The 27838-nt window shown below is 44.8% G+C and overlaps 1 protein-coding gene across 6 annotated transcripts in view; it reads right to left on the reverse strand.

Moving 5' to 3' along the window:
• CAMKK2 (calcium/calmodulin dependent protein kinase kinase 2) overlaps positions 1-27838 on the reverse strand; it is a 46491-nt gene that overhangs the window by 8548 nt on the left and 10105 nt on the right. For 2 of the 6 annotated variants that reach the window (XM_084649623.1, XM_084649622.1), the window contains exons 2-15: positions 22038-22271; positions 21690-21769; positions 19262-19309; positions 18569-18622; positions 17701-17752; positions 16646-16779; positions 14100-14136; positions 10320-10341; positions 5478-5566; positions 5025-5224; positions 4864-4917; positions 3554-3627; positions 2608-2695; positions 1468-1596 (exon numbers count right to left, since the gene is read on the reverse strand). In XM_084649623.1, the coding sequence (XP_084505749.1) occupies positions 1468-1596; positions 2608-2695; positions 3554-3627; positions 4864-4917; positions 5025-5224; positions 5478-5566; positions 10320-10341; positions 14100-14136; positions 16646-16779; positions 17701-17752; positions 18569-18622; positions 19262-19309; positions 21690-21769; positions 22038-22215 (1239 nt within the window). In that variant the 5' untranslated portion in view covers positions 22216-22271. Of the gene's footprint in view, positions 1-1467; positions 1597-2607; positions 2696-3553; positions 3628-4863; positions 4918-5024; positions 5225-5477; positions 5567-10319; positions 10342-14099; positions 14137-16645; positions 16780-17700; positions 17753-18568; positions 18623-18919; positions 19238-19261; positions 19310-21689; positions 21770-22037; positions 22272-27838 lie in introns of those variants that run through there. The other 4 variants (XM_084649626.1, XM_084649624.1, XM_084649625.1 and 1 more) reach the window with 4 other exon arrangements.

Here is a 27838-nt window from a genome sequence, read left to right on the forward strand (position 1 = left end):
TTTCTTCTAAATAATGACTTAAATCAAAGATGTGACAGCAGGACAGGAAGGAGGTTGCTGCTAATGAATTCCAGGCGTAGGAGATTTGGGGTTGGGAACACAGAGATTGTCTGATGTGAAGCTGAGCCCAGGGAGGAGCAGATGCAGAGACTATCCTTGCCGGGCCTGATCCTGCAAAGCTCTGAGCACCCACAATTCCCACAGAACTCAGGGTGCGCCGAGCTGGGCAGAATTTGGTTCTCTAAAAGGAAAGAGGCCATGGAGCACAGATTGCTCCATTGTCTGCTCACCAGAACACAGGCAGACACGGTTGCCAAAAATCATTGTTCTTCCTCCCAGATTTGTTCCCTTTCAGTAAAGTGAGAGTCTGGGGCACAGCGGCAGGAAGGGGAAGGCAGCACAGCACCTCCCAAGACACTTGCGGCGCACAGTCAAAAAGCGGAAGGTACAAACTAAAACGATGACAATGCCACTGAGCAGCCATGGCTCCAGTGGTGGTCAAAAGAACATCTCAATAGGCCCAGGGATACCTGCTTGAAGTCCTGGTCTCTGTTTAGCGCAGCCCTCCTCTCCATATGGTCCAGAATTTTAAATATGGTTCTGCTGTGGAGCTGGGCTTTGCAATCATCAAGAGGCAACGTATGAGAGCTTTGAAATCTGAGAGCGAACCACAAGCTGGCAAGATGGGAAAAACCAACTTGTTTCCCTTTTTTCCTCCACAGCACCTTATTACAAACAGCCACATGAAAACCCTGAGGCAAGTTAAGAGTAGTCTTCTGCTAACTCCCACTACTATACACCGAGATTTCCCTTCAGTGCAGGACACAGGACAGGCGTGACCAAAGGCCCAGAGCTGCTAGGTTAAAAGCAAGTCGCTAATGTGGAGTTACAAGCTGGAGTTTAGAAGGTCCAATAGAAGCACCAAAATCCCACTAAACAGCAGTTGCAAGATGGCAGCCACAGACGCACCAATCAGATGGTTTATAGAAAGGGGTTAAAAATGACAGGGGATGGGGAAGCCTCAGCACTAGGAGATAAGAGACTCAGATCTGCAGACCAGCGGAAGTGCGACAAGAGAGCAACTTAGACAACATCCCGTCTTAATGGACTGCTCTGAATGATCTCCAGACACACACAGTTCAGTTCCACTCCAGCTTGAGGGGAAGGCTATCTCCACCAAGCAACTGACTTTGTGGTCTCTTTAGCAGCTGCTTAGAAGGGCAGTGCTGTCCTAGATCTATTTCAGGAAAGGTTTCTGACCCAGAGATGCCACATGCTGCTGCATGGTGCCCATATGCCACCCCATGGATGGGTGCATTAGAAACAGAGAATACAGGAGTCCTGGCACCTAGTCCTCAACTCTAATCATTCATCAGCACAGCTAGATCTGAGCAGCGATGCTGGGGCAGTAAGATCAGACCATTTTCCACGCACACACTGAGCGAACGGTTGGCCTATGTTACTCACCACTGTGGCCAGGCTCGGGATGTGTTTGACCGAGTTCTCGACTTCTTCTTCGGTCACCTCGATGAGCGTGCAGTTCTCATCCTCTGTTGGCAGTGGTTCCGCTCCGTTCTTAGTGACCCATGGGTGCAACTTCAATTAATAACACAGCCGGTCAGAAACGATTTCCTCTTTTGGAAAAAAATGAGAACAACCCAGACCTGGCAAGCGCACTGCATCTCTCCAGCTACAGTACTCATAGGTCTGTGAGTTATTAAGGAATCAGGGATGCTCTGCCCTTTAATCTAGTGAGCTAGAGGAATGAACAATCCCAAATCATTAGGACTAGAGATGAGCTCAAACCAGAACTCCAGATGCACACACCCTCAAACTTTGGGGAAGTGCAACTCTAGGTCCAAACTCTGTGGACCAGGCCTGTAGTCACGTAGGAAGGGAAAGTATAAATAATGGGTGGCACTTACAATGCACTTTGCATCCATGGATCTGCACATGCTTTACAAAGATAGGGAGCCATCATTACTCTTATTTTACAGATGGGAAAATGGAGGCACAAAGAGGTGAAATGACGTGCCCAAGGTCATGCACAGAGACAGTGGCAGAGCTTGGAGTAGAATCCATGGAACTCCTAGTCCCAGATTTTCAACAGACCGCAGCAGAAATGGGAGAATAGGTTCAAAAGAAAAGAAGAAAACTTTTGCCTGCTCTCCAAACACCATCAACCATTGTCCAGTTCTTGAACCCTTTCTGAAGGTTCAGAAATAGCTTATTAACTCTCCCTGGTTCCTGCCTTTCCCCAACCTTATTTGCCATTTTCACAGCTGCTCAACCCTTCTGGGCTCCAGCAGGGAGAAAGGGACAGAAGTCTCCTGGGAAGGCTGTTTTGCAATATTATCCTAGTAGCCCAGAAAATTGGACGCAGACAATTTCTTTATGTGGCCTAGTCTTGTAGGCACAAGAGGTTCCGGGATGGAGAAGGCTCAGGAGGGCCTGAAAAGGAGGCATTGGCAGATAGGGGAGGGAGCAATGAATGATAAACTGACTCCAGACAAGACTGAGCAAAGAAAATGCAACAAAATAAAAACAGCCCGGACAGTAGCGAGGTCGCAACTCACCAACAAAGCTTCATTTCCAGCTGGCAAATACCTTGATTTCTGGAACTGAAATCCTGGATTCAGGGTTTTTATCCAGCATCTGCATGATCAGATCCTTGAAATCCTCGGTAATGTCTGGCCTTGGGAAATTAAAGTGAGCCATGGGTTAATTTGAGAGCGTTCACAGCCACTTCTCATTGCCAGGTTTCATCATATCAGCTCATTTCCAAAGCGGTGTTTGGGGGGAGGGACAGGTCTGGACATAGCACCCAGGGCTTAAATACCTGTGCTTCTGCAGAGTGCTCAGACTAGTGCTAGAGAACGACCATGCTGCGTGCACACTCATTTCTGCTCCATCGCAGAGCTGAATCCCGAGGCCCACGTTGCCCAGCACTCACTTTGGTAAAGCTCTGAGCGGAGGTGACTGGTGTTTGGGAATGGGATTAAATGAAGGAGAACCAAGGAATAAGGAGTAGTAGAACATTTAGGAATCCAGGGGATTACTCAGATCAGTTACTTCTTCATTTAGTCACTGCCTCCGGAAGGAGGGACCCACCCCCATGTAAGTGTCCCCAAGAGAGTTTCCATAGGAGAAGCAAATACACACTGAGATGACGAGGAGTCAAATAAATCACCGCGCTCAGAATGGTCAGGGATGTGCAGGGTATAAAAAAAAAGAAGATTGACAGATTGGACAGAAATCCACCGTGTGGCAATGGAAGAGGTTAATTCCCTTTGGAGACTCCGGAACTTAAAAATCACAAACATTTTTTCAACAGCTGTAGATCAACAAATTTTGACCCCATGCCAAGTTTGAAGGGAGTTTTCCAGGGATGAGTGCAGCAGAGAAAGGGACGTATTGGTGGTCTGGGTTATAGTTTTGTAAAATCTCATTGGATAAGATCCAGTTCCACCCACTCTGTGCTTTCTGGGAGCCTGGGGAAATGGTGTTCACTTTCCAATTTGCATAAATAATAAAAAGCCTTCTATGTACTCACTGATCTGGGAATTCCAGGGGTTGAGTCTTGATTTTACTGTGTAAACTTAGAATCCTCTCATCCATAAAAGGGCACTAGTCACAAATAAACAAAAACAAACAGGATTTGTTAAGCAATAAGGCAATTTGGTGGAGTCAGCAGAACACATCACTTGCCTTGGGAAGAATTTTGCAGGTTTCAAAGGAGAGGGAGAAAGAATTAGGAGGAAAATACAACATATGGCCAATTTTCTCACCACATTATTTTGTTCAGCTTCATTTAAAAACAACAAAAATGACACCTTTACATAGCATGGGCCCAAAGGACAGACTAGAACAGCTCCTGGTTGAACAATCTGGACAGGCCCACCCTGTACTCCTTGAGCATTCTGAAAACAGAGGAGCTTCTCATGTGCAAGCACTACTGGATCGACCCTGGGGTTTGGAAGGGAGCCCGACAGGGTCATCCATTCTTCAGCATCATTTATTAAGCCATCTCTCCCTCTACGTCCCATTGCACCAGTTAAAATCTCTGTTGGATGAGCTCTTGCTCGCCCAGGACTGGCACAAAGATGTTCTCAGCAGAGGTGCCCTCTGCTGGTCAAATGGATCTACTGTTCGGTCATGTGCAGGGTACGGGAAAAGCTCGCCCATTTACTTGGGCTTTCAACTAATGAATCTGTTAGCATCACAGCAGGCATGGGCCATGTGCAATTTCACTGAGTCACCCAAGCTTGCGGTTATTGATTTTAAACTGAATGTGAAATGCCCAGATGCCATGACAATATAAATGAATCAGGGCAGGAATTACTTCATTATCACTAACCATCCCCACACCCAGTGAGAAAAACCGCTGCAGTAATGTCCAGACACCCTACGAGTGAATGATTAGACATTTATAAAAAACCACTTACGGAGCTGTGGGTTGCACAAGACACTCTCTAGCAGAGCCCTGTGCGGGACTAGGGTAGAGCCCTGCAGCAAGACTGGGATCCTGTGGCCATAATAGTGGGAGCAGGATTTTAAGAAGTCCCCACGCAGGTCTCTACTCTACAGCAATGAAGCCCTGCAGACGGACTACGCAAGGGGCTGGGCCTTAGGAGCAGCAGCTTCATTGTAAGGCAGGCCTCTGCCTTACAATGAAGGAGGAATGTTGGCCCGTCCCCAGTGCAGCACAGGGATAGGTTATGGGGAGAAGAAGCCATGACGGATCAGGCTTGGGGGGGGAGGGGGGGAGGGGATATAAATTTCACTCTATGAAACACCACCCAGAGCCTTGTGTAGAAAGACATCTTGACTCACTGACCAGGCACAAAACAAGAAACTCATTACCTGTCCAAACACAAAACAGAAGAGCGTGATTCCCATGGCCCATACATCCAAAGCCTTGGAAGAAAGGAGAATACAATATTATAGCTAGTTCTTGCACATGGAGCCCGAAAAGCATGTATATATTAAAGAGACAGTTATAAAGAAACCTCACTACAAAATACCTTGCCAGAAAAGATTTTTCTTGTTTCTGAGAGGGTTTCCGGGGCCATGAATGCAGGGGTGCCCACAGTGTTGGTCAGGAGGGCATCGGTTCCTTTGAACTCATTGCTCACTCCAAAGTCAGCGATTTTGATGTGACCATCTTCCCCAACTAGAAGGTTGGAAGGTTTAATATCCCGGTGGATAATCTTTTGATAGTGCACTGTGTGTTAAAGAAATAGCAGGACATTTAATGACAGTGCATGCCTGTAACACAACTAGGGGATGGTAGCTAAGAGCAAATGACCAAACACACAGGGACTGCAAATCTCAATTAACAAGGACGTCGAAACTAAGGGCTAGATCCTGAGTTGGGGTCAGTCAGGGTAGCTTTGCTGAAGCCAGCTGAATTACACCAGCTGTGGATCTGCCCCCAAGTTGTTAAGACCGCCAGTGGTTTCTGTTTACAAGCTTACAGTATTCGATGCCTTTGATCAGATCCTGAAAGTAGAACCGAGCCTGATCTTCAGTGAGAGGTTTCATGGCAGGGACTTCCATCACAGGCCTGGAAAGGCAACAAAGCAGGGCTCATGAGGAAGAGGGGTACAGTTTAGAACCCACAAGATGTCAGAGGCTTCTTTTTCTGACTGATGTTTAAGAGAACAGGTAGCAAAGCTCTGACCCAGCAAGAGATAATGGATTCTTTAGCTCATTGCCCTGGCTATCCCACAACTCTCCTTCATGGCTTCAGCAAATGCTGTGAATTAACTCACTGTAGTAAACCAGAACGTCGGCATATTAGGCCCTGTCTACACTATAAAAATAATCATGTTGCATTGTTGTGGCTCAGCATGTTGACACATGATTTTTAGTTATCTCTGGGTCTGTCTACACTGCAATGAACACCCGTGGCTGGCCCATGTCAGCTGATTTGGGCTCGTGCTACAGGGCTGTCTAACTGCGGTGTAGATGTTTGAGCGTGTGCTGGAGCCCAGGCTCTGGGACACCCCACAGACCAGCTCCAGGTGTTTAATTGCAGTGTAGACATGTCCTATGTCACCAGAAAAAAACAAGCTGGGGAACTCAATTTTAATATGGTAGATACAGTGGCACCTTTACACTGACTCTGCCTAGGAAAGGCAGTGCCAGACATTCAGCTGCCCCTGCTACTCCAAGGGAGAGATTTTATGTCCCCGATCTTTGGCTGCATTAGGGCCCCTTTGCTGCACTACGCTGTTGCAAAGCGGCCCTAACGCCACCGGAGCCAGCCACAACCTCAGCCGAGTGGGATCCTCTGCTGGTGCAGAACTGGAAAATAGCTCCTACACTAGCCTTCCTCTTGGTGGGTGGCTTAGGGCTCCCCTAAAACCCAGCAATTCCCAGCTACTGTAACTGCCCCCGAGCTTGACAGCTTGCTTAAGTTACAGCAGCCCCCAAGCTACCCTGGGGAGGGGGGTCAGTTCAGAACACAATGGCCCAGGATGAGGACCAGGGAAGTAGAAAAGTGGCTTAAAGTCACCTTTGCGGCCTTGTGAGTTATGCCGCACGTTCTTTGGCTGTAGCCAAAGATGGAGGCCTACATCTTACCTATCCCTCTATATAACAGGTTCCATGATTTCCCCTCTTGCGTGGGCACCTGGATGGATGGTACCATTTCTGTCACCCCAGAATATCCCCCGGGTTGTGATCCACACAAGAGCCCGAGCAGCAGGACTCTGCTGCCCTCAGTGGCATCACGTTCATGCACAAATGCTAACTTGGCAATGGCAGTTCCTCCCTTTATTATTAGATGGCCAAATCCTGAAGGATTCAGTCAGCTTTGAGTCAGGCAAAACTCTTACTGAAGTCAGTGAGAGCGTTGCTTGAATGAGGGTGGAATGAAGAAATTAGGGTCTGGTCCATTAGGATCCGGGTCATTAACATACACAGTAAGGTACGTGCATACAGCACTGGATAAATTATTGGATTTTGGCTCCATAGATAAAGTTTCCCCATCCCAAAGAGCTTGCAATCTAGAGACATTGCCTAAGGGAAACATTACAGGAAGGAAGAATGTACACAGGATAGGAAGCAGCCATCACAGTAGAAATGCTTCCTGGACTAAGTGGTATTTTAGAAGCAGCCTGAAAGTGGAGATCTATACAATTCAAAGATTGGAGAGAACTAAGAGCCATTTCAGTGAAAGACGCCTCTTACAGACACGAAAGTGCTGAGCTGCCCTCTCTTAGGTCTGATTCTCACTGAGGTTTGGGCTCCTGGAAAGAGAAGTTTCCAAGGATTTCCAATGTGGTTTCTTCCTGGCACCCAATCGTGTTTCAAGTGTCTTCAAACCCACTTCCTCAGCACACGCTGGGAAAGCAGCTCTAGTGGGCTCCACGCCAATCTCCCTCTACACAGTCACACAGCACAAAAACTAAAGTGGTGTACTGAGGCGCTCTCCCATTAATAGCTGTGTCCCCGCTTGACCCCAGAATCCGGTTCGTATCACTCTAAAAAGTCAAAGTGGGACAGGGGAAGGGATTAACTGAGTCATGTTAGAAAGAAACAGAGTACAGAACTTGGAACAGCACCTTGGCAGCTGTTTGGCTTGCACATCTGGACCTTACATAGCTCTTCCATAGGTCACAATGGATGGCTGTACTGGTTCATCAGTTCATCCTTTCAGAACTGTATCCTTTCTATCTGAGGGACAGATGGAATTTTCTTCAACCCCAGGAATGTCGGTCTCCTCTTTTTACTCATTATTTCCTTCAAACTAAGAGATTTAGGGACAGATCCCAACCTCTATTTCACCCATGCCAATCTGCAGTTGATCCCTTAAAGTCTATGCAGTTGCTTTGGATTTACCGGGACTGAGAGCAGAATGTGTCCCTTAACGTGGCCATTGCAAGGAAAATCTCCCTTCTCCCCTATAGCCTTATTTCCCCAGTTTTGCACCCTCTCCTGTGGTATCTCAGAGAAATGTTGAAGCACAGGATCTGGTGCCACGCCCCCGTCTATTTAGGATCCATCGAGGTTTCTAGTGTCCCAGGGCTAACTGCAAAGTTCAGATCATTCTTTTGCCATCAGCACTGCAGGGGTGTTGTTTCTTTGGAAGGCGGGTGGGACTCACAGAGGAAAGCTAAACTAATTAGCTCCACCTTGACATGTGTCTCTTTGCCAGAGTCTGCACATTTTCCCAAAAGCTGTGGGAGATGCTGCTGCTGCCCATCTTGAATCTCTGAAGGATCCAGCATCTAATGAAGTAGACAGAGCTGAAGAGATGCTAGAATGCCTTGCTCTGTCCAAGAGTCCCCTTTTGTTCTTCACATTGGTGGAGGATGCCCATATATTTATCATTGGTATTATAATAGCAGCTAGAGTCCCATCCAAAACCAGGGACCCACTGAACTGAGCACTGCACTAATGCATAGGAAGAGACAGTCCCTGCCCTGAAGAGCTTGAAATCTAACCAGAGAAGACAGATCAATGGTGGAAGGGGGCAGAGAGATGAATGTGACTCGACCAAGGTCCCACAGCATGTCAATGACATAGCCAGGAATAGAATCCAGGTCTCCTGAGTCCCCATCCAGTGCCCTACTCACTGAACGATGCTGCTTGCACTGGCCACCCCTTTACTGTTCCCGTAAATGATCGTCTATATCCTCCTAAATCCCATCTCACGCTAGCACATGATGGTGCACTGCAGACACTCAGCAGGCTGAGTGCCAAAGAAGATTGATGGGTAACACAGGAAATGGCCTCACAAGTCGAGAGGATCAGAAGACGACCCATTAGCATCTATTATCTATTGCACAGGATTACCCTCCACTAGCACTAATGGAAGTTGCCTACGCCTGTCAAGGACAGAGGAGACTACAGTACACAATTACTTTTCAGCTGGATACATGGACTTCCCCACTGTAAGATGGGGGGGGGGGAGAGAAAGAGGTGAGGAGCACTCAGCATTTCATTCTCTCTCCAAGAGGACCCAAGCTAATTCTCAGTACTGAGGGAGAAGATACATATCAACATAACCTCAATGGGTGTTTAAATTCTCATGCCGGAAAACTGTATCATCAAGAAACACATTGGCTTACTGTGTTTTCAGCTTCTTGCCCATGATAATAAGGGAAATCTTCAGCTCTAACAGTTTTATTATTTGAATTATTATAGCACCTAGGAGCCATAGCCATTGTGCTAGGGGCTGTACAAACATAGAACCTACCCCAAAGAGCTAACAATCTAGTTTTAGTTACAATTACATTGCTAATGCTGCTTTCATGAGAACTGCAAACAGCCTTTACTAAATTCAAAGATACTTTCTCCTAAACTTCTCATGCCATTTAAACCCTATTTTATTTTTCCTAGAATTTTTCATCTGTAAATCTCAAAACACTTGACAAAGTTCAGTGAGCATTATTATCCCCATATTAAAGATGAGGAAACTAAGGCTCAAAAAGGTTACATGATTTGCCCAAGGTCACACAGTGATCAGCAGAGTCAGAACCTCAGATTTCTTAACTCCCAGTTTGAAGTCCTGTCCACTAGGACATGCTGCCTCTGTCCTCTGCTGATGTAGCAGGATGAAAGGAATAAAACTCAGACAAGATGTTGATATCCTAGAACAGAACTGAGACAGTCTGAATGTAGCTTACTGCACACACATGCACAAGCCGACACAGGTATCTGCAGTTGTAGATCATGGCCTCGTGCCATTTTCCCAAGACATGCAATAAAGTGCTGGATTGGACACAGAATTCCACATCTCACAATCATTTGGGCTCATTCTACACTCTCATGGATAAACTCAGAGCACGTCAGAGAGCCTCAGTCAGCGTAACTCACATACACAAAAGCCAGAAGAGAGACTGCGGCAAGAAAAGCAGCTAACAGGGGCTACAGCAGCACAGCTGCAATGCCACAGTGTAGACACTTCCTACATCGCCTGAAAGGTTTTTTCTGTCAATGTAGGTAATACACCACCAGGAGCAGTGGTACTTAGAGCCATGGAAGACTTATTCTGTCAACCTAACCACATCTACAATGGGGGGGAGGAGGGAGAGAGGGAGGGGTAAAGGTTGGCTTAACTACAGTGTTCAGGGGGTGAGAATTTTTCACACCCCAAGTAACATAGCTAGGATGATCTAAATTGTAAGTTGCAGACCACAACATAGGGAGACCTAGCTTTAACACCTTCCGCATCACCACTGTGTAAGGAATTTGGCCCACTGTATGCACTATTTCAACCAAACTACACTCTCACACACTGCTTATGAAATACATTTGCTTCAACAGTCACTAAGTTTGGAGACGTAATATCAAGGTTCAATACTTACCCTTGTTTTACCAGTTCAAACACTGAAACACAAAAGAGGAGGTGATTAATGACAGGCTGAAAGCTCTGCAAACAAGATCCCAGCAGAAAAGCACTTATTTCTATGACCAATTATGGAAATAATAATAAACAACAACATGAAACTGGCTGGGTGAAGTGAATTCAGAGTGTGGAAGAATCTCTTGTGGTATTTTGTTTTTTAAAAATGTACATTTTTGCATGACGTTGTCACTGTATTTATCACACAGATCTGGAGTTCAGGCAGAAATTAGACTGACAATTCACGCCGCTACTTCAAAAAGCGCATTACTATCTTCCTTGTTAATAATCTATGAATTAACATATTTGTTCAGTACTTCAGAATCATTATAGTTTATCAGGCTAAGACTCTTCTCACTATGACCCTGATTCTGCATTTCTTACATACCCAAGTTTTGAGTGTGCAGAGAATGCAGAACTAGGGTCTAAGGACACTTCAGCTCTTTGACCCGAATACAGTGCTCCATCATCAGTTAAGTAAGGTACAGTGCAAAATACACACCATCAGAAAGGTTTCACCAGGAACCAGGTAAAAAGTTTCCCCCCCCACAAAATGTTTATGGATTTAGCTTAAACAAACTACTTATTTCTTCAAGAAAAGCTGGGAAGGAGCCAGTAAGGGTCTATCTATATCGCAGCTGAGATGAGCCTCCCAGCCTGGGGAGACTTATTTGTCCTAGCAGGATTCACCCTAGCACACTAAAAATAGCAGTGTGGATATTGCAGCACCAGATCGGGCTCAGACTAGCCACCCACGCTTGGAACCGGTGGCTCACCCAAACCTTCATCGGGGCTGGAACATCCAAACAGCTATTTTTAACACACTACCACAAGCGTGTCGACTTGTTTGCTCCCAGCTGCAGCGTAGAGAAACCCTTAGTTCCTCTGTTAACTAATGCACATCTTACACCTTCTGTGATGTTATATTTTTAAACCAAGTAAATAACATTTTTGCATCTAAGCTGAATGTGGAAAACACACATGACTTGTACAAAACGGAGACGTGAATATAGTCACTTATTTGCACGTTCACAGATACACATTCAGGCCCTGAGCATAGCATGAGAAAGGATGGCAAACGTGCCCCTTCGTTAACATGTGTTTTTCAGGCACAACAGCTGTTAGCACTGGGAAACTTGGCCCTCAGGGGGTAGATTAAATTAATAGAAATAAGGCAGATTCACAAGGAGACCAATATGCTAATGAATTCTGATGATGATTTTAAAAAGGCATATTGGCAAGAGCAATGATTGGAACATTGGTCTTAACTGGTCATTGTCTTGGCCTTTGGCAGTTCATCCCCTTTGGTATTGCAGATGGGTATTTGTATTGAAATTCTCAATTGTTAAGTGTAGTTTTGAGCAATATTAAGCAACATGTATCAGGGAACATTCTCAAGGCTGATTAGTTCCCTTAAACTGGTCTATTTTAGGGAACAAACTGCTAAACAATTCTAGGGAGACACGGACAAAAGGTAGAGGGTGTGCAAATCAGTGAGCTCTTAAAGGCTTTGCTGACATGACTCCCCAGATCCCTGCGAGTAGTTTGCTCTTTACAGCCACTACTGCCTAAAAAAAAAAAATCTACAACTCCCACCAGGAGCCAACTTCAACAGCTCTGGAAGGAGCTAAAGTTAGGGTATGAGGAGGAAACTCCCCCTCCCTGCCCATCTGACAACAAGGAAATGTTGCATTTCCATAGTATTTTCAACCCAGAGTCTCAGCATGGTGTGCAAACATTTATTGTTTAGGTAGGCAAGTTCTACCCCATTTTATAGCTGGGATAACTGAGGCACAGAAAAGTTAAGTGACTGGCCCAAAGTCACACAGTGAGTTAGTGGCAGAGCCCTGTATTAAATCCAGATCAGACTGTTGACACCCTGCTATAACTAACAGATAACACTTCAGTTTAATCCCAGATAGGATTACGGTAGAATGAAGCTGCAGGAAGAGGTGTCCAGAATGAATATCTAGTTTACAACACATTTTAATTTACTTCTATTGCACCTTTGATTCAAATCAATAGATGTCCAGCTAGTGCAGGGAGAGAGTCTGAATCTGGAAAGATATGGAATACATTAGTATGAGAGTCTGGTACTGGCCACTTTCAGAGACAGGGTACCAAACAAATGGGATCATTGGTCTGAGCAAATATGGCAAGCCCTACATTGCTATTCCTTGCACGACCCGGACTTGTATGCTCTTGGGTAAGTCACTTTAAGAAAAAGGATGATGTTGGCACAAGACCAAAGGGGCATAAATTGGCTATGAACAAATTCAGTCTGGAAATTAGAAGGTTTCTAACCATCAGAAGACTGAGGTTCTGGAACAGCCTCCCAATAGGAGTTGTGGGATCAAATAACTTAGCTAGATTTAAGAGAGCTGGACAAGCTTATGAGTGGGATTGTATGACAGGATTGCTTGTGACGGTAGGGAGCAGGGCTTGGATCCAGTTTGTGTCTTATGTTCCTAATATCTCATGTTTCAGGGCTTCAGCCAGTCACCTGCAGGGATCAGAAAGGGATTTTTATCCCCCCATTTATTTCCTATTTCCCCCCTTGTGTCTCTTCCCTCTGAAGCATCTGAGATGGCTAAAGCTGGAGATGGGAGAGGGTGGGTGAGTGCTCTGAGGGGGCATCAAGCATTCTCTCTCTCGGGTGCTTGGCTGGCTGGTTCTTGTTCACACGCGCAGGTCTAACTGATCGCCGTATGTGTGGTTGAGAGGCAGTTGTCCCTCAGGTCAGATAGGCAAAACACCCCCAAAGTCACTGCCATTCTCTGCAGCATGGGGGTGCAGGTCATGTGCCAGGATCATCTGGGGATCTCTCACTTAATCAATTCCCTGCCACTGCAGGGAGCTCATACAACTCAGTTCCTCCTATTCTTTTCCTGTGACATGTGATAATTTAGTTTCCTGTAGGCTGTAATATTTTGGTTATTGGGTTTAGAGTGTGCATGCTGGGAGGTGTTGGTGGCCTCTGACGTGCAGGAGGTCTGATTAGATGATCTCATGGTCCCTTCTGGCCTTAAATTCTATGATTTACTCCTCCCCTGTGCCTCAGTTTCTCTAGCTGTAAAATGGGGTTGGGAGAGGTAAGACAATGTAAGGACAACACTTTGCAAACCTCACTTGGCAGGATAGCTATGGAAATAAAGTTATTATTGGACTCTGCTCCTCTTTAACCTCAGTGGGAAGGGCAGGGTTTTCAACATTTGGGGAGAGAATGCAGATAAGACAGTCCCTCTTTCAAAAGGAACTACAGCTTAAGCAGCACTCGGGTGAGGTGACAGGAGGATAGCAGTTAAGAGCATTACAGGTTACAGCTGGGCACCTGGCTCTGCAAAGTGCTCCCAGATATCTAATTATAACCTAGTGCACTGCTAAGTATAGGCTGACCGGGTAAGCTACAGTATAGGCTGTTTTATCTCTTTCTGAGCCCAGACGTTGGATCCCGCATGTCTCCGTAATTAAAGGGGTCCTGTTCCTCTGATATACCCGTGCCATGAAAATTCTCACTGCTGTAAGCCCTATTCTATTATTTTAAGCAGCATAAAAGGAATCTCCATAGTGATCAGCTACTTTGCTGGCATAACTCACTGCCTCAGTCTCTCCGCGCAGACCATGGGAAATATTTTATACAGTCATCCAAAAGTTTGATCCACACAAACAGAGATTGCATCCAAATACTGTTGCTGTCATGTGGCATGCACAGTGGGGCAGAAGGGAAGAGTGACTTGTTTACCCATGTACAGATGGTCCTCGCTGGGGTCATCTAGCACCTGTCAACACAAGTTAGAAGGATAATAAAGTGATTGCACATGGATAAAAAGCATTCTATATTTCCACAGGTCCATATCACCCATCAGAAAATAGTAAGAATAAATATAATTTAGTATCAGATAATTTAGGCGCAAAATGTATAGCTAAGGTTTTATTTACACACACACACACACGTGCGTGCAAACACACAAAATAAATCTACGTCCACCTAGGGTTTCATGGTTGTCCCAATAGTGCACACCCTGGTCACTCAGAACTTCTTGACAACATCAGGGACAGAACTCAGACGCTCTTGCTCTAAAAGCGCAGGCCTCTAACATTTGACGTCAGAGAGAATTACTCCATCAGTTGTAAGCAGTACATGGCATATGACTCAGAAGAGAACTATGGTATGGACATCAGCCAGTTCATCCCTCTGTATGTGTATGTTTGTCGGATAGATAGATTTTAAGTTTTTACACACACACGCACAAGTTAAATACTTAATGTATATGTGGATTCATGGAGAAATAAAGCAAAATGTGTTTTGTCTGGTTGATACCAGTTTAATTATGTTTTAAACCTACACCCCCGATGCGCCCATATCAGGTCAGCAGCTCCAGTTTGAGAACTGGCACTTTTCTCAAAGCCATTTCCCTTTAGGAATTCCAGTTCCCAACATCTTAATTTAAAAGAGACATTTTTGCTTTGCTAATCTCACTAGTTCCTTCCCTCAAGGGAAAAGATAAGAGTGGAGGAAAAAATGTAGCTGTAACACAAAGGAAATAATATTTCTGGTATGTTTAAACATTTTATCTCACTTGTAAACCATCAAATTTGAATATGCATATTCATAGATCTTGATACTTTTTGCATGGTCAGTTTCATTAAAGCCAATATGTTTCCTAGGAGACGAATGAGGAATCTATCATTGGCATTACTCAAACTTTTCATAATTAATCTTTAAAGGATAAAGCATTAAAAGAACCAGAAGGGGAATTAGAAAACATCCAAGGGGATAGTGCATACTGTGATTCCACAGTAGATGCTGAAAGAGCAAATTGGAGCGGATGGATTACTCCTCAACTCAGAATGAAAAACCCCAGAGACATAATTGGGCATATGGCTTTAGAGGACCATTTACACTCCCTCAGCATTACAATCAAATTGTGCTATCTGCAGGTTCTGTACACAGAGCCTGCAGATTTCCTTCCACTGCTGAGTGCAGGGACCAAATCAAACAGACTCCTTTGCTGAAATAGATATAGGTATGAATAAAAAATGATTCTCTTTGAGCCCCATCCTGAAAGATCCTCAGCACACTCAGCTCCCCCTGAAGTTAATGAGTTCAGGATGCTCAGCACTACACAGGAGGTATGCAGCACCTTGAAGCTTCAGGGCCTTTGTACAGGGGCTGATCCAGGATTATAGAATGGGGCTGGGATTTAAGGCACTTGATGCAGACGAGGAGAAATTACACTTTTTACTGCCTTCCTACAGCAACAACAAAACAATCACTTAGAGCGTACGTGGTCTCTCGCACAGAATCCCTGGAAACACCACTCCCCTCATCCCCAAAATGGACTTGAGCTTTTACATTTCCCCCCAAAATCCAATTGTTTTTGCAGTCAGTCACAAAAACCAACATTCTTCCAAAAATCACCATTTTAAAATGGAGGAAAACAAGCATCTGATTCTGAGATATAGGAACCAGACCCACGATTTCATCTTGACTGGTAAATAGAGATGCTCCTAGGTTACCATTTCTCTTTCAGACTGATGCATACGGAGTGCCTTGCAACACAGAGATCCTTTTATTCCCAGTGTCCAAGCATGACTGGATTGCAAATCCAGCGTGAATGTCCACAAAACAGGTTACTGAAGCCCACAGAAAACTAATTGCACATGCATCCCTCCATGTAAATTCATAGATATTAAGGTCAGAAGGGACCATTATGATCATCTAGTCCGACCTCCTGCACAACGCAGGCCACAGAATCTTACCCACCCACTCCTGCGAAAAACCGCACCTATGTCTGAGCTATTGAAGTCCTCAAATCGTGGTTTAAAGACTTCAAGGAGCAGAGAATCCTCCAGCTAGTGACCCGTGCCCCATGCTACAGAGGAAGGCGAAAAACCTCCAGAGCCTCTTCCAATCTGCCCCGGAGGAAAATTCCTTCCCGACTCCAAATATGGTGATCAGCTAAACCCTGAGCATGTGGGCAAGATTCACCAGCCAGATACTCAGGAAAGAATTTTCTGTAGTAACTCAGATCCCACCCCATCTACAAACAGGCATTGCTTGAGTCAAGCTAAACGCCTGAATGCCCTGAAGATTTTAGTTATTATTTACTACTTATTTATTTTAAAGATGGCCCTTCAACCACACTGGACAGATCAATATAGGAATGGCTTTCCGGATGACAAATGTCCTGCCATCAAGGAACACCCGTATTCTGCACTGAACGCCTCCAGGCCCCTGCACACCCTAATATTGTAATTGCAAGTTAACATTTCAGCCACTCTCACCTCCACCAGTTTCACTACATTAGGATGGTCCAGCTTTTTCAAGATGGCGATCTCTTGGTGCACCTGTTCAATAGGCCCTTTTGGTTCCAAACAGCCTTCAGATGTGGCTTTGGCACCTCGAGGAGGTGGGCGGCCTGTTTAAAATGGTAAAGATACAGGAGGCAGGTAGCACAAGACAAGTAATAGAAACTGACAGCTGATACATGTGGCTGAGCCAAGGTTGCACCTCACCAACAGTCACAGGATAAAAGGCCTGATCTTCAGGGGTGCAAAGTTTTCCCCTCTCCCCCTGACTTCTCTGGGCATTGCAGGTGTTGGGCACCTCTCAGGAGCATGCCATGATGCATGTATTTGAATAAACCGAGTGCACCGCAAAATACACTAACAGAGATCATTTGAAAGAGAGAAAAGCCAAATCATTGCTTAATACGCATGGTCACTGATGACCTTACCAAGACAAATATCTTCATTTAATTTCAATAGTGTCTGAGATACTATCTGAAGAATAGCACAAAATGCAGATGATCAAAATTCCCAACTCCCCAATTTTTGCAGGCAAGTATTTATTTATTTTGTCTGTTGAGTCTTTACATTTATGCCATCAGAGTGGAATTTCGCCCAGAGACTGACACTTCTTAGCGTGTGTGCAACATGGCTCAGGTGATGTGTGACCAGGATACACCACCAAATTTGGTCTACTGGTTGGATCATTAGCTAGACACAGCACAACTAAGTGACTTGCCCAAAGTCACACAGGAGGTCTGTCTGAGCCAGGAACAGAGCCGAGATCTTCTGGTTCCCAGTCCAGTGCCCTAACCCTCAAATCAACCTTCCCTCCATCTCTCCAGCCCTCGCCCCAAACCTCCAACATCAATATACACAAAATTCAGCACTGCCACAAAGCACTTTCCAACCAGGATATCTGCCTCATACATATATGATAATTCTGCTGTCAGAGACCGTGGGGCTGTATGTTTCCCCCACCCCACCATCTCTGCTGCTCAGCCGTAGATCTCATTAGTTCTCCACACACCAGACAGCCATTTGTCACTTACGTGGAAACCCTGCTTGTCTCATGAGCTTCTTTTTGGAAAGAACTTTCATTGCCTGCAATACAATTAATATGTAAATAGATTCTGTCACTGCTATTGCAAAGAACTCACATGTCTAGGTTGAAACCTCGCTTTTGGGGGCAGACGCTGGATCTTTGTGCAAAGCCAAATGGGCCTGGTGTAGGGGATGAGAAGAGAGCGCAAACCTCATAGGACAAAGAAGTGTTTTTGATCCATCTTCAGAAGCACTGGGGAGACATTGTTCTGCTCACATACAGCATCTTCAGGGGCAGCTCCCCCATGATACCCCTAAATACCTGAGGGGCATATCTTTCCCTCTCTTGTGTCTCCCAGTCTCTTCTCTCCCCACATCCCAGAACCTTCTCTCCCCCTTCTGGTCTCGCCACCAGGTTCACCCACCTAAGATCTTGACTCTACAAGGGCAGCATGACCTTCAGGCAGGTCTTGCTCCTGCTTGGTGCCCCTGGGCCAGCTGAGAAACGCTCCTCCCACACCTCATCAGCTAGCTAAGCAACACATTCTCTCCCCTCCAAGGCAAGCTGATGCATCTTCTTCCACATCCCTGGCTTCTGCAGCTGGGTGAAGAGAGCAGGGAGAGTCTCTAAGCTGCAGGATTTCTGCCTGCCAAACAAGGGAGGCAGCAGCCTCTGGCCTTGCTGTTTGGTTGGTGCATGCTATTAGATCTGGTGCGCAGCACAGAAAAGCTAAAAAGGTGGGTGTCAGATCAGGGAGCTAGAGAGCAGGCTGGAACGCTCACGACTCCATCCAGAAGCTGGAGGAGAGGCAGGTCCGCCCCTGCACCCAGCACTAGACTATACTCCACCAGAGAATCTCTGCTAATGATACTCACATAGTAGGTGTTGTCATCTTCATTGTACGCGAGCTTCACAACCCCATAGGAGCCCTAGAAAAATACACCAGCAGCCACAGGTTACTGACTGGGGACCGTCAGAGAAACACATTAGCCACCATGGCTCCCACTATCGGTGAAAATGAGGTCACTCTCTGGACTCCTTTGTAGGCCCCACAGATTCACAATGACTGTGGGGCTCCTCCCGCTGCTCCAGCACAGCCAAAAGGTAACCCCCAAGTTTGAACTCAGCATGGCACAGAACATTTCCACGCCACCTGCCCACTAGCAATAAAAACACAGCAGGTTTCAAGTGCTGTAGCCCCTCAGGCTCCAATGCAGGGAGGTCACCTGAGAGTCCTGACACACCAGCAGCCATCTTGGGGACATTCCTGAGCAGGGAATCACCACAGGTGCCGACCAACCTATTAAAAAGCTCTGTTAGAGAGGTTAAAAGCATGGGGCCAGATCACCCTTTTGCATGGGAAATTATACCTGCTGTGTTTCACTGGACTAGAAATTAACCTTTTAGCACAACTGAAAAGAGGTGTAATTGCATAAAGTAGCAGGGGTGAAGACATTTAATGGAGTATACTTATGAAGGTGTGAGCTGGCTTAGGATAAAATAAATTAAATAGTCCGCCCTGAAACTCCCAGCCTAATGCTCGTATGCCAAAACTGTAAAGTATTCACCTTTCCGATTTCATCTTTCAATTTATATTGATTAAGCTGCACACAGTCCTATGAAAGGAGGGAAAAAAAGTTTGACATGAACCAGTGGCATAACAAAAACAATCATGTATTTATTTGCATTTTTTTTTTTTTTTGCACAGGAAAAAGAAATGCATTATTCATAAACAGAGCTCCAAAAAAGCTCAAGACATCAAAAGCACCATTAGAGTCAATTAACCTAGAGAGGTAAAAATACAATCCTGAAAGAGTAACAGCCTCTTAAATCACAGATGTAATGTTCTTTAGACAATAAATGTCATCTTTTACTCTGCAGATTACTGTATTTGTTAGGTAATGTAAATCCATTCAGATTGTAACTATAATGTTTGATTTCATTAGCAATAAATGACAGCCATTTGCCAAGATTGGGAATTTCTACACATGGCTAATTACTGACGTTCAAGTGATCATTCTCAATAAGAACCACTCACATGAAATAGGCATATAAAGATCAGTAGCTGAAATGAACAGGTTATAAACCTATCAGAGTGCACCAGGCCTTGTAAGCTGTGGAAAGTTTACTCCTTAACTAACAGCTCGTGACTAACTTCCAGATCCCTTTATTACGTCTAACACACTGTCCAGCAGACTTTCACTGCCTGTTCTGTGTTAGAGACGACAGGTTCTGGGCATGCAATGCAGTATATCTGCTCACTGTTTCAGACTGTTTTTTTACATTCACATTTCCCATGCACTGGGCTGAAGATCAAATCCACCCACCTCTGAACATTGTTTCCAGCACCAATAAGCCCCTCATTTTGCTGTCTTTTTACCATAATTAACAACGAGTTAATTATCCATGAAGAACTCAAACCAGTTACTGAGACCATGTCTTCACTACCACTTTTGTCAATGTAACTTATATCGCTCAGGGGGGTGAAAAACCCCCCCACCCTCCTGAGCGACGTAAGTTGCACCAACAGAAACACCGGTGTGGACGGCATTATGTTGGCGGTAGCTATGCTGGTGGGAGAGCTTCTGCCACTCACTGGAGGTGGTGTTATTATGTCAATAAGAGAACTCTCTCCAATCAGCATAATGCGGCTACAGCTGTAAGCTCGCTAGTGTAGACATGGCCTTTGTAATGACCAATTCCTCAAAGGGTTAACACTCCAATCTGAACCCTCCTATGAAATGCCTTTTTTTGGAAAAGCACACGAGGCACAACCATGCAAAGCGCTGACTCATTTATTTAGGCCCAAGCTCTGCTCCCATGAGCATCAATGGCAAAACTCCCATTAACTGCAGTGTGGTTGGAGGAGGCCTTTATTGACCTCACTAGGAGCATCAGGGTGATCAGCACCTTGCAACATAACATGTTATCTTGTATAGTGAGCATTTGATTATTCTGCGTTATTGCTTTTCAGAACTGATAACTACACTTTGCTATTTCAGGTACAAGGGATAGGGCCCCGTGCCAGCCTTGAATGAGATATTGCTTAGGAAGATGTCTCTTTTTAAGCTAACTGACCACATGCCTCCCACCCATTGTATAAAAACATGCACAGATTTATTGCCAGAAGATGAGCGTTAATAGCATAACTGCATTTTCCTTTCAAATATATAATTAAGCAAGAATGGGCAGGAGGTATTAATTCCGCCCACCTCTCTTTTTAATCAGCTGCTGTTGTCAGAGATCACAGAACTCCTTATACAGATTCCTAAAGAGTCTCTCATTCCCCTCCGCCCCCCTTCATCACATCCCCCAATCTGTGGTACTGTCGGCTGTGATAAATACGGCACGAGTTTCATTAATATAACCGCGCACACACACAGACTGTGAAGAATCTTTGTTTGGGGGAGTTAGGGCAGGTACACAGGATTCTCCCAATGTTCAAGTTGCATAGAGAAACTCATGATGCATAAATGAGTTGCAGTCCCCATACTAGCTGCTACATTCACAGAAGAGAAGCCAGCGTGTCCTGGCTCAGAGTGGTATGGTCTAGTGGTCCAAGCACAGGATTGGAAGCCAGGAACTCAGGAGTTCTACTCAAAGCTGGGATCAGACTGCCCCAGAATAGCCCTTGGACAAGTCACAACCACAAGGCAGTCTGGCTTGCTGGGGACAGTGCAGGCAGGGAACTGTACAGCCTGGAACAACTCCAGTCAGGAGGGAAAGAGAGGGACATCTGATTATACAATAAATTTAGGAGTCCCAAAGACCTCTGGCTGCACCCTATTCTGAATTTCCTTTAAAGTTAGCAAAATACTCTATTGAAAGAGGACCCCTCCATGAATTAGAGATTGTGTCAAAAGCAACAGGCTAAAAGCATCCTTAACCAACAAGACTGCAGAAGTAGTAACTGGTTTATACTCAGGAAAGCCACATATCACAGAAATGCAGAGTCTGTGCTAAATGTTAAATTACATAGGATATATTTTTCCTTACCTGAAAACCTGTAATAGAAACTTTATTTGATTCCACTGTCGGCCTCCGGGGCAACCGAGGAGAAGAATGTGGAGATGTAACTGGAGAATAAGGGAGAGATAGCAATGCAGGTGTGAATGAACGTTACATTTACCTATTAGGTGACTGAAATCTTTCCTGTTGAGATAGTTTTTGACCTCAAAGATTCAGCTTGGCTCTTGGCTTCCTTGTTACCTCTGGGGGCCCCCTAGAGTGCCAGGAACACCCTCCCCTGCAAGACCCTGGCTATCAGACACCATCATCTCTTCACCACAGCATTCCACATGCTCATCTTTCTCCTGCCTGTCCCGTCCCGTCCCCACTCCTCACCTGGGGCACCAGTCGAATCATACTCTGTCACCACAACAACAGACTCCATGCCCAAGTACTCAATGGTCAGTGACAACAAGCTACACAGATAGTCAGGTGCCTTCCTGCACTCGCTGGGCGGTTCATCGTAACAAATGGGTCTCTCGGTGGAAGGTCTGCTGGGAACACATGATGGCATGATCCACTGGCCAGCTTCATCCCAACTGATGGCGTAGCTCCATCAGAGATAGTTATCTAAAAGCATAAGAAATAGTTAGCAGCAACTTCGTAATGCCATACCTATTGGCCATGCATCACTCATAGGCTTGTTTAAAGACAAGGGTTACTGTTAGCTGGATGTTTAACTGATCTAACAATTTGTTTGAAAGTCAATAATTCTTCTGGCATTTGTCACTCTATAGAATTATTCACTAATCATCCAAGGAGCACCACGGAGTTGGCAATTTGACAGGTGGCAGTTTTCCATCCGAGGCAGTAGCGATCCAGTTCATTCCTATTAACGTTAGCAGAGATGGGGCCAAGACAAACCCCAAGGTTTGGGTTCGGATCAGAATTTGAAGCTAGACCCAATCTCTGTAATGTGCTAAATACTAACACCCATGAAATCTGGGAAGGTTTGGATTCAGATCTGGATTTCAAACCCAAGTTCTGGAGCATCTGGATCTGGGGTACAGAGAGCATGAATTTCAGATTCAAGGTCTGGGGCCCTTCCCTAATTATTGATGTAGTGCCCTGAGCATATCTGATGCTTTACAGAAATAAAGGAAACGGTTCATGCCCCCAAAAGCTTACAATCCAAATCAGACAAGAAAAGAAAAGGACCAAGACAAAGATGTGGTGGGACGGACAAGGGTTAGAAGTAAGAATTATGTCATTTGTTTTGTACTTCTGCATAGGTAGCTTGTTAGGTCTGTTTCTTGTTTAATAAGGTCAGGCTCCAGAAGAGGAGAAGACAGCCTTGGAGTGAGGTCACTTGGGGCCATTAAAGGTCCCGTGGCACTTTTTGTAACAGCAGACGTTAGCATCTAATTGTAACTTGAATTAGAACTGGGCAAGGACACTAGGACTGTCTCCCTAAATGCCCCTTGCGTTTTCAGTTAGACATGCTGGTCTTCCTTACTTTCTGAGGGACTGCTGGATGGTGTTGCTGTGAGTTCTTAAATAGCTACTGCATCCAACCAATGGCTGCATTTCAGTGGCAAGCGGAGTAAATGCTATACATTCCTTACTTATGTCACAGAGACATGGTGAGACTTAATATCTGCAATGTGCTTTGAGATCCTTGAATGAGAACTGCACAGTATTGTTGCTGTTTGAATTATTATTATGAGGCTTTTACTTAATGTTGATGATCCACTATTAGCACAACAGGGTAAAAGCTGAGACAAGGTATAAACATTTGGCTAGGACTCTCACATAACTGATTCCCAGATTGCAGAAAGAAATGTTTAGACAGTAATATTCCTTTTACTCTAACCTATATAAACAACCCTGAGCATCAGCATCAAGATCTTTAAGAAAAGCCAGACACCATAGCCTGATCCTATTGACAGTCAGGGGAGTTGTTCACCAACTTCAGTAGGGTCAGAATCAGGCCCTCTGCTGTCAGACGCATAGATGCAACTACAGTGAATATCAATGGGCGTTACCGTATTTTTTTTTGTATTCCACTAGCATCCAATGGTCCAATCAGGATCATGCCCTCTTGTGCTAGGCAACGGGGAAAAGACAGTCCCTTTCCAGAAGGTTTTTTATGGTCCTGAGACTAGTACTCAGTATCTTCAAAGACCAGGTCCTTATTTGGACTAGGGCCCTGACTCCGAAATCTGGTCTGGGTGGGCAGAACTCTGCACCTGTCCAGGACACCATGGAAGCCAATGGGACAACACATGGGCACAAAGATCCGATTGGTTATTTTTTTAGGTCCAAATCCCGCAATCAACCACATTGTTTTAGCTTATCCTCTATCCATTCTTTGCTTTCTATATTTTCACATTTTAGTTTTTTTTTTTAATTAGATTTATGAACCATGGAAATGACTGCGAAATTAACTTTGTTAAAAATAATAATAATAATAAATAATAATAATAATAATAATAGTCAAGTCTCTATGGCTCTGATGCATTAGAGACAATTCCATACAGTTATTTCTTTGAAAACCATCAAGGTGAAATTAAGCAGTGGAGTCTTTGCTTGTCCAAGGTGGATTGCTGTAGAAACCCTGTGAATGACCCCCGTGTCATCTGGATGAGACAGCATTTCCCAGGTGCCAGAAACAACTTGGCTGAGATAACAGGCTAGGAGTTTTATTTGAGCAAGGCTGGAATACACAGGCAGAAAGAGGATTGCTTTTCCCACTGCAACGCAATTTTAGTTTTAATTTCTAGGTTGACAAGTTGCCACCAGTAAAAAAAAAAACAAAAAAAACCCACCTCAGACAATGATTTATTTATTTATTTATTTTTGCCCTGTTGTTCCAACACCTCAGTAAGGAAGCTGCTTAAAATTAGATCCACTTGTCTAAAATTAAAATTTCCCGTATGTTGTGCCCTCTGGCATAGCTGCTCTGAATCAATATAGTAGAAATTAAGTCAAATACAAAAAACAAGCAGTCTCTTTCCCTCTTAAAAAGTCTTTATAATTGCATAATTGCCATTTCAGACACAGAATCGTCTGTATAAAGGAGACCATTTGCTCTGAAGCTGGAATGGCCCACTGACAAAACTATGCTGCTCTCTTTGACACGTCACAGTTTACTGCTTGCAGATTAAGAGACAAAGAAGAAAAAGAAATTAGAATACAGTGAAAGACACAAATAAAACCAGTTCTTAGCAGAAAGGGTAAATTATTTAAGAAGTGATAGATTCAGCTGTCCCTTGCTGTTCAAAAAAGATGGGATGCCTAATACTCCACTAGATAGGAATTTTTTCTATCCGGCAGGAAGTCTGTTATTGATGTGTGCTAGCTAGGACGCTGTGCTATTTGGCTTGGAGCAAAGCTGCTTGTATCTATCTATTTTGCAGATGTGTTCCTGGACCTCTGTTCTCAGCCAAGAAGCCTCCAGGTTTAGCAGCTGCTACATTAAGTTCAGGTTGTTGATGTGTATTGGAGGCCCATGGTGCCCCCATGGTATGGTGTCAGGAGGGCAAAGATGCCACCGAAATTAAAGATTTAAACGTTAACTGTTTGTGAGGAAGATTGTAGTGGACCCAGCACAGCAGCAAGCTGGTCCTTTCCACTGCACATAGAGCCTGACTTCGATGGAGCAGGATCAATGGATACTTCATGGGATCTTTTCCACTGAGCCCTCATTTTTGTTGTTGCTAGGGAAAGGCATAAATGAAGCACACCCCCACATCTGCATGTGCAAAATTAAAGGCAAGGTTTGAAAAAGCAGGCTCTGGCAGCTCAGTCCTGCCGCGTGCGAAGAGCCTCCAAACTACATAAAACTTCCTTAGAAATTCAGGGTGCTCAGCATCTGGAGAGTCCAATCCTGCTGCCAGCCACTGCAGTCATGGTCCAAATAAATTCCCATCAAGTTCAGGGGGAGCTGGCCCAGGCCTTATATGTTGAGTGTGAGCATTCCTGCTGCTGCCAGCAAATCCATGGAACAAAACTGATTAGGAGCAGAGCCGCTGCACTAGTAAATGACACAGGACTTGTGAATCCATTAGAACTGCACAGCACAAGTGCATTTTAATGCACTCCCTCGAGTGGTGCATTAAGAAAACTGAAAAGCAAACAAGCAAAGAGAGCAGATGGCTCTTAAAGGCTGGTTTCCATTTGCTGTAGGTTCTTTTAGGAGCCACGCCAGTGTGCAGAGATAAATAGCTTTCCCATTAGCCAGGAACCATTGCCAAAGCGCTGCGCCCTGCCCCCCCACCATTCACCGCCACCGCACTTCAGAAACCACACCAAACAAGGAAGAACCTGGGCGTTTCTCATTCATAGGGCATAGCGAGATGAACCTGAAAGAAGTGGAAAGCTGGCTTGCCCTTGATGTGGTGTATTGCAAAGGCCCGAGCTAAGGAGGATCACAGATAGCATTCTGGGGTGTGTATGCTTATCAGCAGGCCATCACATTCTGCCCATATCACCACAATTATCCAAACCTAGACTTGTCATTGTATGCCGTGGGCCCACACAGGGCTTGGGCTACTTATCAGAAATGCTAGATTTTGCAGCTAGTCTTTACCCAACAGAAAATAGTTTCCAGCCCTTCAGAAAGGGGATGAAATGAAGTCAGAGCAATATCCATCGAGGTGGTGAACATTTGTACATTTAAGCCCCACACTGGCCCTCCACAAACAGAAGAGGGTGTGTGGGTGGTTGCAGCATTGGCAAGCCTATATACCAATTACATGACCTCTGCCCTTGTGGAGGCAAGTGGGGACCCTGAGAAGGAGTACCAGAACGGAAGGGCTGCACAGCCTCTCTGCACCCAGCTCCCTCATTGAGAGATGGATTTTACCACTTACACTCCACCTGCAGAAAACATGGCTTTCTTTGGGTCTTACGTAGGTGACATGAATTTTCACTGGTAGTGGTTTAAACTACCGTGCTGCTTTGCATTTGTTTCTGGTACCTGCCAGGGTTTTATAGCAATAAGAAAGTAGAGATTTCCGAAAGTGCTCAGTGCACCAATTTACCCCTCCTACATTACGGGAGATGGCAACGTTCACCTGCTTTGTAAGGTTAATACAGACACAGCCATAACTAGCCACTTGCTTGTCACATTAGAATCTTTTTTAATTCATAGGGCAGCTGCTTGAAGACTAGCTGGCATTAGAAAGCTCATGGTGAACAGTTCTGGGCTAATACTGTGTAAAAGTAAATTTAAAGTCACAAAGTATCAGCAACACTTTAGAGCAGAGAGAGTGCACTGGACTTGGGGAGTTAATTGGCTTGACAAGGCTAAACATATCAAGGCTGATTAATTCAAGTAGGCTTCCTGTGCTCTGTAAGCAGGCTAAAGATCATCAGACCCTCAACACAAAGCTTTATGTTTAAGAATCGTGGCACTTTACTCAGGCAGGAGCAAGAAAGAAAATCCACAGACTTCCTTACCTATGTTGTTCTGGGCAGGGGGAACTGGGCCTGAGAATTGGGAGGGAAACCTGTCATCTTAGATGACACAATGACCAAATTAGACCCCCCCCACACAAATATTCCACAAACCCGTTGCCTTTCAAGAACGGCCAGTTCATGGGAATGTGCAGAATCTAATGATAATGCAGTCTGTTTTTCTTTTTAATAAGCATATGGGGAATCTGAGGAGGAGGACATAAATTTAATCAGCTGGAGAAAAAAAAAAAGGCAAAGCTGGACTGGAAATGAATTACTTTGAGAAGGAAAATGCATTTGCTTGTCTCTCCATTGTTGCAAACACCCCGTAATCCCATCAACGGCACACATGTGGAACACAGGCACATTCTGGTGTTGGATCAAAGCATGCCCCAAATATGCAAATGGAATAGGTACCTTGTTTTAGAGCCACACACATGGAAAATCCTCAAGAAGCAGAACAGTCTGGTGTGTATAATTTTTTATTGGCACATTTTGCCTGTTGGCTGCTTTCTATACATAAGCCATACCCACTGCAGTAAGACTATTAAGGACAAACAATTGCACATCTAATTCACAAATAAGTGAAATAATAAAATGAAAGAGTTCCATGTAATGCTGGTATCACTCAAAGTCCACATGGCTTAACAAAATGGTATGGGCGTGAGGTTGACCTTAGTGAGGAGGAGGAGGAGGAGGAGGAGAAGCAGTCTGACATTTATAGAATGCCTTTCCCC

Source organism: Lepidochelys olivacea (assembly GCF_965140295.1).
Source record: "Lepidochelys olivacea isolate rLepOli2 genome assembly, chromosome: 15".
NCBI lineage: Eukaryota > Metazoa > Chordata > Testudines > Cheloniidae > Lepidochelys > Lepidochelys olivacea.